Below are 14,618 nucleotides of genomic sequence, written 5' to 3'. Positions count from 1 at the left end.
GTTTTTTAAATGTCAAGTGGTCAGCTCTAAAAACTTATACATATAAGAAACACTAAATGGACTTACAGTGTGTGTTTATGAATATAAATACACACAAATATATATATATATATATATATTTATATAACAATAATAAAGAAAAAGAGCCCAATAATTTGAGAGCAAATTGAAGGATATTGTATGGGAGATGTTGGAGTGAGGAAATGGAAAGGGAATAATATAATAGTTACATTTTAATTAAAAATAAAATGAATTGTGTTTATAAGACCTAAACACAATAGAAAGTATCACAATAGATGAGATGAAGATGATGGAGCATCATGGGGAGGAGACAGCATGAAGAAAATGCTATGTTTAGATGTCAGGGAAGAGTAAGTGAACAAATGAGATAAATCAAGAATTCTAGAAAACTTTCAAGAGACTGAGATTGGGGATCCACAAGAAAAGAACAAAACCATATCAGGAAATTTCTGAAATATAGAGCAAGACATTTTTCATTGTTAGGTAAGTCATCTTGACTGAAAACCAAGAAAGAAAATTCAAAGTAAAAGTGAAAAAATAAACCAAATGGATGTTAGTGGCACCCAAAGCTATAGGCCTTACATTTCCTCAGAGCCCACAAAACTCGTTCTAAACTATATCAAGTTTTATTCCATAAAAGAAGCCTTAACAAACACAGAAGAATTTTTTTTTTAAAGCTTGATTCTGAAGCCCATTGTGTAGTAGTGTATCTGTTCAATATAGCTGTTATCTGCACAGAAAGCTTAATAGTGTGATGTGTGTCACAGGATTATGAGACTAACATATTTGGGACACACTAGTGAGAACTGTAAGGAAATGGCTGTGGTTATGCATATATGTACACTGCATATTATATGTAAATAATCACGAATTCCTTATAATTACCTGATAAATCCTTCTTATCTATAATTGATTTTGTGTTCCAAATCAATAATTACCAGAAAACAAATACAGAAAGCTGTCACTACCACTTATGCTTGATTCAAATGACAGAGGGCAGCTCTCAGGACAGCATTATTATTCAAAGTGTCTTTATACTCATGAGAAATTAGGAAAACAAGTATTCTTAACATCTTACACAGTATTTTACAAGGATTTTATTTGATAAGACTGAGGGAAAGAAGTCCCTTATCAAAGCTAAATAAACTTTATAGAGTGAAATGTCATGTTGTTTACTATTCAGTAATGATAAGATTTAAAGAAATTTGCATAATATGAACAAAAGAAATGGTAAAAATGAAAAGCAGTTAAGACAAGGGACACACTACACACACACACACACACACACACACAATTTGTGGTCAATCTGTGACGTGACCTTTGAAAAGAATTTAGCAAACTTTATTTTTCTTTTCTTCTGGTTTTCTTTAGACTGTGAGCTCAGCAGAGTGGCGCAGATGTCTTTTAGTCCAGCAGGGGTCAGGCTTTCCCAGGCATCAGACATACAGGTTAGATGTGTGATATCTGTTTTCTGCTTAAAGGACTAGTCCTACCAGCTGACTCTTTCAGCCTGTCTTCCTAAATAATATAGTTTTAACTCATAGCTTTATAATTAGAAAAGCAAAAGGTGTGGGGATATGGAAGTTTCCTATTGAATTATCCATTTTGAATAAGCACTTGTCTAATTCTAGAACTTTAAATGTGTATTTTTATACTAACCATGACAAGAAATAGAAAAGCAATGAAAGTCCATAACTAATGGGAGATATTAAAATTCAGAAAACACTCTAGTATTTTTTTTCACTGACAGTAACATAATGGGAACATCTGTGTATGTACAAGATGAAAACTTTCTTTAGTGTAATGATGTTTCTGGAATTTTGAAAAGTAGAATAATCAATCTCCTTTGGATGTTTGAATTCATCCGACTTAACTGTAAAGTTTCAAATGCTGTGTGGAATTAGATCATCAGAGGAAAAATAGAGACCTGTCTGGTCGAGTTTTTCCCACCATCCTGCATAGGCCAGTCCATTCAGACTAGAGCAAGGAGTTCATGTAAACTCTATCACATCACTAAAATGCTAGATATCTCAGTTCTGATTTTACTCTTTTTCTATAGTACGCACGGATTAGCTTTTCTTCTGCTATGTGTAGACCACTCCCTTTTGAGGTCATCCAGGTGAAGGCTGTAGTGCAGGCATCTGCCATGATTAGACCATTAAATACTGGGATTTCTCTAATTCCATTGGGTGTGCTGCTGCACGCTTGCCATCCCAACACATGGCATGTGAAAGCCAGGAGTTCGAGGCCAACCATGGCAACACAAGTTGAAGGCCAGCCTGAGCTACATAAACCCCCCATCTCTTTTCTCAATTCTTAATTCTAGACCCCTCTTTCAGTACCACACATACCCATGACATGAAATATTCCTCTGTACGGTTTTAATTGAACATCGATCTCTCAGACTTCGAAATAATCCATTTTTCCTCAGCTCTCTTGATTTCTGTCTCTGTTCTGTTCCTCTCTCTGTTCCAAGCACTGAATAGAATTACCAGTCAGACAGGCTAAGTCCATGCTTTCATGAAAGTCTGCACAGCTGTCTGCAGACATAGGTGAGTGTTCTAAATGAAAATATGGGTGAGGTAAGAAGGGGATAATGAGCCAGAGGGCTGAAGTCAGGTGATGAGAGAGGGTCTCTTTGATGAGATCATGTCAGAATTAAAGAGGAAATGGAGTCCAATTCTAAACGCTCCCACGGGAACATTTCAGAAATAGAAAATTCCTCTGAGGTCCTAAGGGTGGATGAGAACCTGTTCAGTCTGAGACTGGAGGAATATTGTGACCTTGGAGGGAGACGGTGAGACTCTAAACCCCTCCAGAGATTGAGAAACACTTCTCTGAGAATTCAGAAGGTGTTTTCAAATGTACGCACTGACCAGCCAGTCACTATTGCCAATACCTTAGTAGGGCTGGTTTCATTTCTTTCTCATTTTAAGTTTACCGAAGTGTGAGATGATAAACACATTCTAAGAAATTACAGCACAATCCCTCTTTCATCTCAGTACTTAAAACGATCATTTTAGGCATTATAAAGGGAGGCATTTTGTGCAATGAAGAACATTCATGTTTAAACAAACTGTCAACATGTATGTGGAACATGAGTGGGACACTGATGTGTAGAGACTCGTGACTTAGAAGGGCAGGGTGAGGACAGGATGAAAGCAGAGTGACCCAGAACATAATAGAAATAGAGCAGCCGGGAGTAGTGGCACACGCCTTTAATCCCAGTACTCCGGAAGCAGAGGCAGGCGGATTTTCTGAGTTGGAGGCCAGTCTGGTCTACAGAGTGAGTTCCAGGACAGCCAGGGCTATACAGAGAAACCCTGTCTTGAAAAAATCAACCAAGCAAACAAACAACCCCCACCCCCACCCCCCACCGCCCAAAAAAAAAGAAAAGAAAAGAAGTAGAGCAAAAAAGAGACTTACTGATAGATCCGAAAATGTTTGTGTGGAGAGGAAAATGTAGAGGACCTACTGAGGCCTCTAGTTACAGAACCAGCTGCATTCAATAAGAGGGCTGCAACTGGGATTCTCAGATGTGGTGGGTGGGAGTGGAGGCGAAGTTCAATGGCTGGCTGTACACCCCATTCCATCTCCTATCACCAGTCAAGGCTTCCTGACACCATTCAGAGTGGTGAACTCATTTACCTCAATTTCCTTGTTTTGGTTTCACATATGTGAACACATGTTCCATTGGACAAGGGGTGGTCACAATGGACTAGACCTCCTCCTCACACCTGTCACCATGTGCCCTGGGTGTAGCATGGAGGAACTTTTGGTCACTAAGTTTTAGCATGATCACTATGTTGAGGACATGTTAGTGTCCAGCAAATGTGTGTCCTACATAGAAATGCCCCAGTTATAATTTCATCTTTTTGTGCCTATTTTAATGTGCTTGGTCACTTACAAACACCCCTTCTGCCAGACAGGAAACCACAGATCTGATGTAGCCGACAGCCCCCAGAGTGCTTAAAGGGAACCAAGTAAGATGCAAATAATCCACACGAACCTTGGAGAAAAGAACCTATCATAGATGCAAGTATTCCTTTCCACTAAGAATTACAAACACAACAGAGTGATAAAGGTATGGTGTGGTCAGTGTTCATTCTCGCTGAGAAATACTTTTGGGAATAGCTCTACTCACACATGAACCTTAATATTTCATGTTCTCTTTTCCACTTTCCTACATATGCCATATCACCCAGGGCAGAGCACGGTGTGGTTATTTATCATGCATGCCAGGTAACAGAGATTTAAATAACACTCAGAGTGGGTCCATACATGCAAAGAGGTCATGAGTTCTTTGTGAGAATCTTTCTCTGAGCTGGGTAGTCGTGGTGCATGCCTTTAATCCTAACACTCAGAGGCAGAGGTAGATGGATCTTTGTGAGTTTGAGGCTAGCCTGGTCTGCATAGGGACCAGAGACCCTGTTTCAAACATACACAGACACACACACACACAGACACACACACACACACACACTCACACTAAATAAATTCTCTGTTGTACCGTTTAAGTGCAGTGATAGACTGAGAACCACAGTGGTCATTAGAGGGGCTACCTAATAGCCTGGGAAGGCTTCCATTGGGTGTAAAAGGAATAGATATCGGGAAAAGAGCTATCTGCACAAAGAGAAAGGAAAGGAAGCTACAGCATACTGTGAACCAAAGAACTAAAAGGTGAACAGGCTGAAAACAGTAGATGAGCATGGGGACACTGCAACGTTGTGTGAGTAAGTGGGTAAGGAATCTGAAATGCATTCTGGAGGCAGCCCGTGGAGATTCACTAGCTTTCTACTCCTAGTTTAGGTGATGGCTTCTCTCCTGCTGACCGAGTGCCCTTGTGGAGCTAGATGCCAAGCCTCTGAAGCCAGCTCATCTCTTTGCCCTGAGATACAATAACTAAATTAATTTAACTCAAGTATTTAACCTCTCCAGAAAGACACCATGACAGAATGTTCTCTTTGTTACAGAGTTATTGTTATATGTGATGGTTAACTGGGTGAAACAGACACACACACATACACACACACACACACACACACACACACACACACACACACACAGATTTCCTATAAGTGTTTGCTGTTATCATTGTTAATCAAATGGAAACACAAAAAAAGTTCTTTAAACTAAAGTCTTCTTTGGTTCTTTGTGTATGGAGAGAGAGTCCTGGCTTTTTTCTTACACTACTTAATTACTTACTTACTTACTTACTTACTTACTTACTTACTTACTTACTTACTTGGATGACCACGTGAGTATGGCAACTTAGACTGAGCAGAGAAGATTACTAAAAGAGAAATGCAGGTTCTCCAGGACAGCAAACAAGAGGATCTCTAAAGCAATTTTTACTTTACTATAGAAACAATCTGATTATTCATTATTCTCATTGGGGAAGCCATAGGGTAAATTGCTGTTCAACTGTTTGTATTTCACATGTCGTTTTCTTGAAACAAATATCGAATTTTGGGAAATTCAATAGGTATATCGATACTTGCTTTTTATAGTAAATACAAATACACACAGGTGGGTCATTCAAATTCTTTGTGTGTCCTGGCAGAGTGCCAGGCCTGTGTTGAACACTCATAAATAATGTTCAAATCAATAAGTCTTCCCAACTGTTGAGAGCAAGGGTTTTAGACAAAATAACAAGTGTTAGTTCAAAGTCTAATGCCACTTAAATGTCAAGTCTAATATTTATCTATAAAATGATTAAACAGTAATTTTAATTATGATGAAATGATACACACTTCTTATTTAGTCATTCTTTAGTTGAATTGTCTTGTTATTTGCTTTATTGGATTCCTATCCTATAAAACCCTCTAATTGCAGACATATAAAAAGCTCATGATCATCTGCTATAAACGTTCAGGAGTTCTTTTGCAATTAAAGAAAATTGAATTACAGACACCAATAAACCATTGTAAGTCGAAATGATGCATGAAAGCAATTAATAAAAGATTTTCAATAGATACCATTTGTCATTTTTATTTAATTGGGAACTTCTTACTAAGTAGGATGCTTTTATTTAGCTGATATATAGAACATCTACTCATCCAAGGTAAACACGACTGCTAGGTAGCATTTGTTTCACAGTTAAACTGGGTTATACCAGATCCTAAATGAATTTTAGCTAAAATCATACTTACTGTATTAAAGTCTTATGTCATTGAAATTCTATCAATAACAGAGTTGACCTAAAGAAACTCAGACACTCAAATGTGATGGCTTTAACTTCCTTTCTACCTGCTCCTTGTGCTAGGTGTGAATTACTAGTTTTAAGTTTTAAATTTTATTGTATTATTAGTATAATGTCTAACTCAGTTTAGGCACTTGAAGCTATTTCTCTCTGGTTCAATTATGTTCAGGTTGGCTTATACCCTCTAACTACACAGATGAGTAAATCATATGAGAATAAAGCATTCCTTTGCTTAGGTGTGCATTTTTTTTTTTCGTGTTTTGTTTTTAGGTCCATTGGAGACTTTTCTTACAATGTTCATTTAAACTTAGCTTTATTTTGCTACAACAATGCAAACTGCTGTCATCTTTAAATCAAGCTGAAAAGCAGGCTTTGTAATTCATCATGCTCCTGACAAGTGTGACTCTCTGGGATGGCTGGAATATGATTTCCTCATCACCTGTTCTATGAGCCACGGACATCTGAGTTCTCTTAAGTGAGATTTTCATGATAACTTTTCATATTGGCATGTGGGTGTGGTTCTCAGTGCCTTGGTGGTGCCCCTTTGCTCCTCATCCTGAACAACAAATGAAAAAGTGAAGAGACTTCAACTCTGTCCCTTTCCCATCTCTTCCCTAAGGCTCTGCCTGAGATTTTGAAACCTGATGTAACTATGAACCTTCAAACAACTCTATGAGCACGAGAGACTTGGAGCATTCACTCATAGACAGAATAGTCAGAGATAGAACAAGAACAGAATGTTTCTTACTTCCCTCTAGTTGTTTCAAAACTGGGTTTTTGATAGCTGGGTCTTTGATTTCTGCTGTTGTCACTTCTCCTGAGGTGTGTTTCCCTCGCAGACCTGTTTCCCATGTCTCCAGCCGACTTAGGGGAGACTGCTTGTTGATCAGACTTTCGGGAAAAACTCTGAAGGAATTTCAGCGTGGCGTTAGCAAGCATGACTGTTCCTGCTCCGGTGCTGGGCTTGATGCTGGGTTTGTCCTGAAGAGAGAGAGGCAGGGATACCACTGCTGTCCCTGTCTTCTCTAGGGGTATGGGTGTTTGGCTTCTCCCCTCGGGAGGGGTGCTTGTCTCAGAGGGCTGTGATGTTGACTGTAGGAGAACATCGTCTTCAGAAGATCTCTCAGCAGCTGCAGGACCCTGAGTGGAGGGGTTCTGAGTGGCCGAGAGCACTTGGAGGCTCAGTATTTCACTTACAGAAGCTGAAGCGGAGTTCGGGGTCAGTGAGGAGTCTTCATCATTAGGCGCAGTCCATGAATGCTGAGTGTTGGTAAGACTGAAGACCCTGCCCCATAAAATAGAAAGCAGGACAAAAAACTTTAGTCCCAGCATGGCAGTAAATTTAGGCACAAAAATTCATGTGGAATCGAGAGACGAAGTTCTTCCAGCCTGTCTGATAGCCAATTCCGTACTCAAAGTTTCAAAATTGGGTTTTGACAATTTGATGTGCGCAAAGGAAACAGGTTTCTGTGTTTGCAGTGCACTCAGGAAGTTCATTTTCCTGTTTCTGTGGTTGCTCTGCGATCTGTGACCCTCCTAGGATGGATCAATGGATGTGGTGAGGGACCTCTGAGAAGCTGAGGGGAAAGGAGGAAACATGAACAATTATCAGCAGGAAACGCCAGGAGGGACCAGAAAGCAATTTTCCTTTTCCCAGGTATGCTCATGTGTCTCCACCTTTAGAAGGAAACTTCCCATTGGCAGTGAACAGTGGAATTTCATTACACTCGATGAAAGAGTTTAGTGTTTTGTTCTACTGCATCAGGAAATCAAGAAAAGATTTTGTCACAATTTAAGGCCACATTGTTCAATGCACGCACGCGCACGCGCGCGTGCACACACACACACACACACACACACTGTTAGGACTGTTGTGTTCATTCCTGAACCACTGGCAGAACATATTTTATCAATATGTCTTGGTTGGATTATTACTTAAAATTAATCTCAATAATAATTAAAAACAAGAATTCTAAAAATTGAAACTATAAAGCCATACAAAAGTCCACTTAAAGTTTTGATCTTAAAAAGTTTTTTTTCAGTGACAAGAGTAGTGATATTTAGTAATAATATATAGTTATAGATAATAATATACTTATTATCAGTAGTTTGTCTGTACTTTTTTAGCTCTGATATGTGAATGACAGTGTATAACCAGGACTTTGCCATTGAGAAATCAGAGAAGAAACAAGGAAGTCATTTAAATGGGATCATAGTTAATGCTACACTATAGCTATAAACAAAGAGCAGGTGAGTTGTAGGTAATAGAAAACGTTTTCTAAGGTTGTTTTCTAGGGAGAAACACTTTATAAAATAGGAGTTCATTTTCCCAGTAAGTCTCTGCAAGAACTTAGCTGTTAGGGAGCTGGGAGGGAACCCTAAGAGATACTAGACAAACTGATATTGCCACAGACTTCATCACTCATTCATTCATCTAATCAGTTATGATGCTACACCTCCAAGAAGGGACTTTCTCTTAGGTACATTATGTGTTGTATGTTATAATGTTGATCAATATACATATATGATATATATATATACATACATACACACATATATATGAATGATATAGTATATATACGAATGATTATATATATACATATATGTATATATATGTATGAGTGGGAAATCAGAAATAATCTGCCTACTTGTTATAAATTATTACTGATATATGTTATTATTCATAGTTATAGGCACTGGATCCCTGCATTTGAAATAAAGCATAATTTTCTCTGATTTACCAAATATCTGTCTGAGTACATTTTCCAGCTTCCACTTTTGACATTGATTTATACGATGCCATTGTTGACAACCTTGAAAGTGTAAGATGGGGTGTGATTTAAATCAAGATGCAGGAACTAGGAGCTCTGGCTCTGACATGAACTTCAAAGAGAGTGATCCAGAAACTTTTTCCAGTGGGGACCCTAGAAGCAAAGGAACCCCAAACTGTTGGCCGAATGCACTTGGTTTTCAGTCCTGATAAGCAGACTTGATAGGAGTCTTGCTCAGGACAGGAGGAAACGCACTGAGTTTATAGAAGGCAGTAACTCAAAAAACTTCTAGGAAAGCATTTCTAGGTAAAGCACAATTTAATGTCACCATACAAGGCTCTGCAGAAACAGATGAAAACAAATGTTTGAAACAGAGCAGCGGCGTGCTGTTTCTTTCCATTTTCTGTACTCATTTGCTTCTGTGGTTTAAGAAGACCACCTGATCCTAGGTGCAGTAAACGAGTGTTGGTGGCAAAGTGCTCCTTCCCTGGATTTATATGTGATACCAACTAGCTAACAAACAGTAATCAGATTGGATGTTAATGAGCAATGCATTTAGCTTCTTGTGAGATATTGACCCATATGAAATTTGTGCTTGTCTTCAATCAGGTTTACAAGTGACCTTGTGATCAATAGGCTAAAGGTCTAGCATGTCATTATTGATCTGCTAAGCCATGCTGTTTTGTACCTCCCCTGAGCATGCCTTGCTAGTAAATGGATCAGTCTTTATTCATTAAACACTACAGAAACCATCAAAAGCCCAACCTCAAGTTCTGCTTTCTGAGACTTAGAGTAGGCATTAAAAATTTTTTTTTAATATTTTTATTACATATTTTCCTCAATTACGTTTCCAATGCTATCCCAAAAGTCCCCCATAGCGCCCCCCACTTCCCTACCCACCCATTCCCATTCTTTTGGCCCTGGCATTCCCCTATATTGGGGCATATAAAGTTTGCAAGTCCAATGGGCCTCTCTTTCCATTGATGGCTGACTAGGCCATCTTTCGATACATATGCAGCTAGAGACAAGAGCTCCGGGGTTCTAGTTAGTACATCATGTTGTTCCAACAATAGGGTTGCAGATCCCTTTAGCTCCTTGGGTACTTTCTCTAGCTTCTCCATTGGGAGCCCTGTGATACATCCAATAGCTGACTGTGAACATCCACTCCTGTGTTTGCTAGGCCCCAGCATCGTCTCACAAGAGACAGCTATATTTGGGTCCTTTCAGCAAAATCTTGCTAGTGTATGCAATGGTGTCAGCGTTTAGAAGTTGATTATGGGATGGATCCCTGGATACGGCAGTCTCTAAATGGTCCATCCTTTCATCACCGCTACGAACTTTGTCTCTGTAACTCCTTCCCTGGGTGTTTTGTTCCCAATTCTGAGAAGGTGCACAGTGTCCACACTTTGGTCTTCATTCTTCTTGAGTTTCATGCGTTTAGCAAATTGTACCTTAAATCTTGGGTATCCTAAGTTTTGGGCTAATATCCACTTATCAGTGAATACATATTGTGTGAGTTCTTTTGTGATTGTGTTACTTCACTCAAGATGATGCCCTCCAGGTCCATCCATTTGGCTAGGAATTTCATAAATTCATTCTTTTTAATAGCTGAGTAGTACTCCATTGTGTAAATGTACCATAATTTCTGTATCCATTCAGCATTAAAAAATTAAGGAAAATAAAACTCCCATGCTGAAGAAAACTCAGTATATTATTTCTTGGAGATACCATAAAGAAAGGGATCTTAATGAGGGTGGGATAGAAAGGGAGGTTAAGAGAGAGAGGGAGAAAAGGAGGGAGGGAAGGAGGGTGGGAGTAAGTGAGGAAGGAGAGAGGAGAAGGAAGGAGGGATAGGGAGAAAGAGAGAGAAAGGGAGGGTGAGAAAAGAGATAAGGAAGGGAAGGAGAGGGAGACGGGAAAAGAGGGGAAAGGAGGCAGAGAAAGAGAGACAGACAGAGAGAGAGGGGAGAGAGAGAGAGGGAGGGAAGGAGGGAGGGAAGGAAGGAGGGAGGGAAGGAAGGAGGGAGGGAGGGAGAGCGAGAAAGAGAGAGAGAGAGAGAGGCAGACAGACAGACAGACAGACAGACTGTGTCTTCTTAGGGCTGCCAGCATGAGTATAGTTTGGAGTCATTTACCTGAGTGAGGGTGTACCAATTGTTAACCACATTGGTCAGTCATGAGTCTTTGTATTACCCATTAGCACTACAAACAGAAGCTTGTATGACCAACCTATTTCTGTAATCATAAATATTTAGAAGACCACACTGACACTGTTCTAGCTCGTTTTATGTGAAGTGGATACAAGCTAGAATCATCTGAGAGGAGGGAACCTCAATTGAGACATTGCTTCCAGAATATCTGTAGGCAAGCCTATAGGGTATGCTCTTAATTAGTGATCTATGTGCGAGGGTCCAGACCATTATGGCTGGGGACACCTCTGGGTTTGTGATTCTGAGCAAGCCATGAGGGGCAAGCCAGTAAGCAGCACATCTGAATGGGCTCTATATTATGAGCTCTGGCCTTCAGGTTTCTGCTCAGTTTGAGTTCTTGCCTTAGCTTCTCTAAATGATCTACTACTTAGAATATGTAAGTCAAATAAATTCTTTCCTGTCCAAAATGTCCAGTTTTGGTCATGGTAGGTTTTTGAGTTTTGTTGCTGGTTTTTGTTTGTTTAATATTTTCTTTTTTCCGCCTTTTATTGAAAATAAAGTTCTCTTTTGTCTTGCATAATATATCCTGATTACAGTTTCTCCTATCTCTATTCTTCCCAGTATTTCCCACCTTCTCTCTCATTGAAGTCCACTCTCAGTCTCTCATTAGAAAAAAAAAACAGGCTTCTAAGGGACAATAACAAAATATAACAAAAGAAAATGTAATATGAAAAAAACAAAAACCCACCACATCAGAGTTGAACAAGGCAAATGAACAGAAGAAAGGGAGCCCAAGAGAAGTCACAAGCATCAGAATCTCTCCTTCACCCACTCAGTAATCTCATAAAAGCACTAAGCTGGAGTCTATCATAGACGCAGAGGAACTTGTGCAGCTATGCAAGGCTTGTGCATGCTGCATCAGCCTCTGTGAGTTCATACAAGCTTTGATCATGTTGATTTAAAGGGCCTTGTTTTCTTGGTATCCTCTGTTCTCTCTGACTCTTACACTCCTTCTGCCTCTTCTACCTGGAGTTCCTTGAAACCTGAAGGGAGAAAATTAGTAGAGACATCTTGTTTAGGACTGAGTGTTCTAAGGTCTCTCTGTGTATAAATCAGCCATTTAGGCTGGTGTATTTGTTCCCATCTACTGCAGGAGGAAGCATCTCTGATGATGGCTGAGCAAAGGCATGGATCTGTAAGTATAGCAGAATGTCTTTAGGAATCAGTATGTTTCTATTTTGTTTTGTTTAAGAGCAGTAGTATTTAGTTTACCTGAAGTCCATCGGTCATCTAGTCTCAAGTTGTTGGTCACTAAAGTAGGGATGGGAATAGGTTCTCTCCATGGAATAGGCCATAAGTCAAGTGAGATATCGGTTGGTTATTTCTACAAGCTTTGTGCCATCATTGCCCTAGCATATCTTGCAGGTAGGAAACCACTGTAGATCACAGGGTTTGTGGTTACCTTGATGTTTATGTTTCTCTTTTGGTAGCATGCAGACTATGCTTCCTATACCACAATATAATTGAAATGGGACAAGAAAACAGAGTGACAGCTCAGCCTGAGGCAGCACAGCATGGAGTCCTCTGGTTTTTCTGTTTCACAGCTCCCTGGCTGGAATACTTAGCAAATACTGGAGAATTCGCAAGCTAGGAACATAAGTAGTTATAAGCACTAAATCTGTTAAGACACTGTTTGCAAGTGTGAGGAACTGAGCTCATATCTCCAGAACCTGAAATGGTAGTACATGCATGTAATTCCAGTGCTTTGTGGTGGGTTGAAAGAATTCCCAGAAGTTCATGGGCCATTTAGCCTGGCATATGCAGTGGGAACACAAAGTAAAGACACTGTCTTAACAGGGTGTTTGTTTGGTAGGGGCTCACGCCAAGGTTGACCTCTGATCTACATGTTCATGCCACGACATACACACATAGCCCTATTCATAGCCCTTCCCTTCCGTACTTCCCACATCTCTCTCTCACACACAGCCTACAAATAAACACACAAAACAAACATGCATAAACAGCACATACCTCATATATATAGAAGCACACATACCTCACACACAGACCACATATAAAACACATACACATATCACACACATGAAGAAATGTTCACATGCATGCATGACACACATTGGCAAACACACACAAAAACACACAGCCCCCACACATCACATATATGCCCACACCCTCCCCGTAAACCCCTTACATACATCTACATACCACCACACACATATCACACATACACCTATACACATATGACACATATGTACATATACATACACACAGAATATGCATAAACATATAATTTACATACCCATTACACACATGTAAATGATGGTTGCAGGCTGAGAAGTGGAAACATAGGGGAATAAAACAGCTTTGAAAAGTAGAGAGAAAATTCCAAACAGAAACCAAACAAACACTCAAAACCAGATGACTCTATTCATACCAAGCAATGCAGACTGAAACACACCCGTGTTAGCAAAAGCTGACAGGAAAGTAACATGTCACCTTACAAGCCTTGTTCTCCTGAGCTGTAGTGTCAGAGAAGGCAAGAGATGTCACCATCAAGAACACACTATTAGCTATGTGAAGTAATGTATGCAGAAGGCTTTCCAGTTCAAGCATAGTCTAAGGTAAAAGTAGGAAAGGTAGGAGAAGGGAAGGGAAAGGAAGAAAGAATAGGGGACTTATTAAGTTGACTGTCACAGTCCCCAAAGTCTGATGAAAAGAATGGAACTGAAGTTACCAATGAGGCATGCCCAGCCCACAGGAACACACTTTGGATGACTGGTTTCCCAAAGGGTAGAGACAAGGTGTTCCAGTTTCAGGTCATTCTTGTTGTGGCAATAAATACCGTGACAGAAAGGAAGGTAGGAGAAAAAAGGGTTTATTGGCTTATAATCCAGGTCCTGTCCATCACTGTATGGAACACACTGCTGTGGGACAGAGACAGTGACTGCGTGCATTGCTTTCTTCCTGTGCTCAACTTGATTTGTCTCCTGCCAAGAGGAGGGTTCCATCACAGTGATCTGGGTATTCCTATCAACTTTGACAAGGTGATCCTCTACAGACATATCTGTAGGCCAAACCATTTGTAGACAGTTCCCCATTTAGACTCCTTTTTTTCCCAGGTGATTCTAGATTGATAAATAATGAGAACCTTCATATAAGGCAACAACATGTGCCAGGATAGAGATACCTAAATGCCAGTCACTAAGATCAGAAAACTTAACAGACTGATTTAATAGTGAGAAATAAAATTTCCCACCTAAAGTGTTATTTATCTGTTGCGGCCCGCCCGCGGTCCACAACACGAACGGTTCACTGAGAATGGCAGTTCCCTGCAAAGAGAGGAATCTAGACGGGGCGGAAGAAACAATGGAGTCAAGACAAGACTCTAATCAAGACTCAATTTAATATTTCCAGACACTCAGTTTATAAAGGAAGGGGGAGGGAACCCAATTTCCC

At 39.9% G+C, this 14,618-nt stretch overlaps 1 protein-coding gene across 2 annotated transcripts in view; it reads right to left on the bottom strand.

Moving 5' to 3' along the window:
- Mmrn1 (multimerin 1) overlaps window positions 1-7,800 on the bottom strand; it is a 46,151-nt gene extending 38,351 nt beyond the window's left edge. For both annotated transcript variants that reach the window (XM_021165624.1, XM_021165625.1), the window contains exon 1: window positions 6,972-7,800. In XM_021165624.1, coding sequence (XP_021021283.1) covers window positions 6,972-7,555 — 584 coding nt within the window. In that variant the 5' untranslated portion in view covers window positions 7,556-7,800. The remainder of the gene's footprint in view (window positions 1-6,971) is intronic.
- Between the last annotated feature and the right edge of the window lie 6,818 nt (window positions 7,801-14,618).

This window comes from Mus caroli, chromosome 6, assembly GCF_900094665.2.
Source record: "Mus caroli chromosome 6, CAROLI_EIJ_v1.1, whole genome shotgun sequence".
NCBI classification, from domain to species: Eukaryota; Metazoa; Chordata; class Mammalia; order Rodentia; family Muridae; genus Mus; species Mus caroli.
Note: the sequence above shows the minus strand (reverse complement) of the source record. Positions and strands in the feature narration are given on the sequence as shown.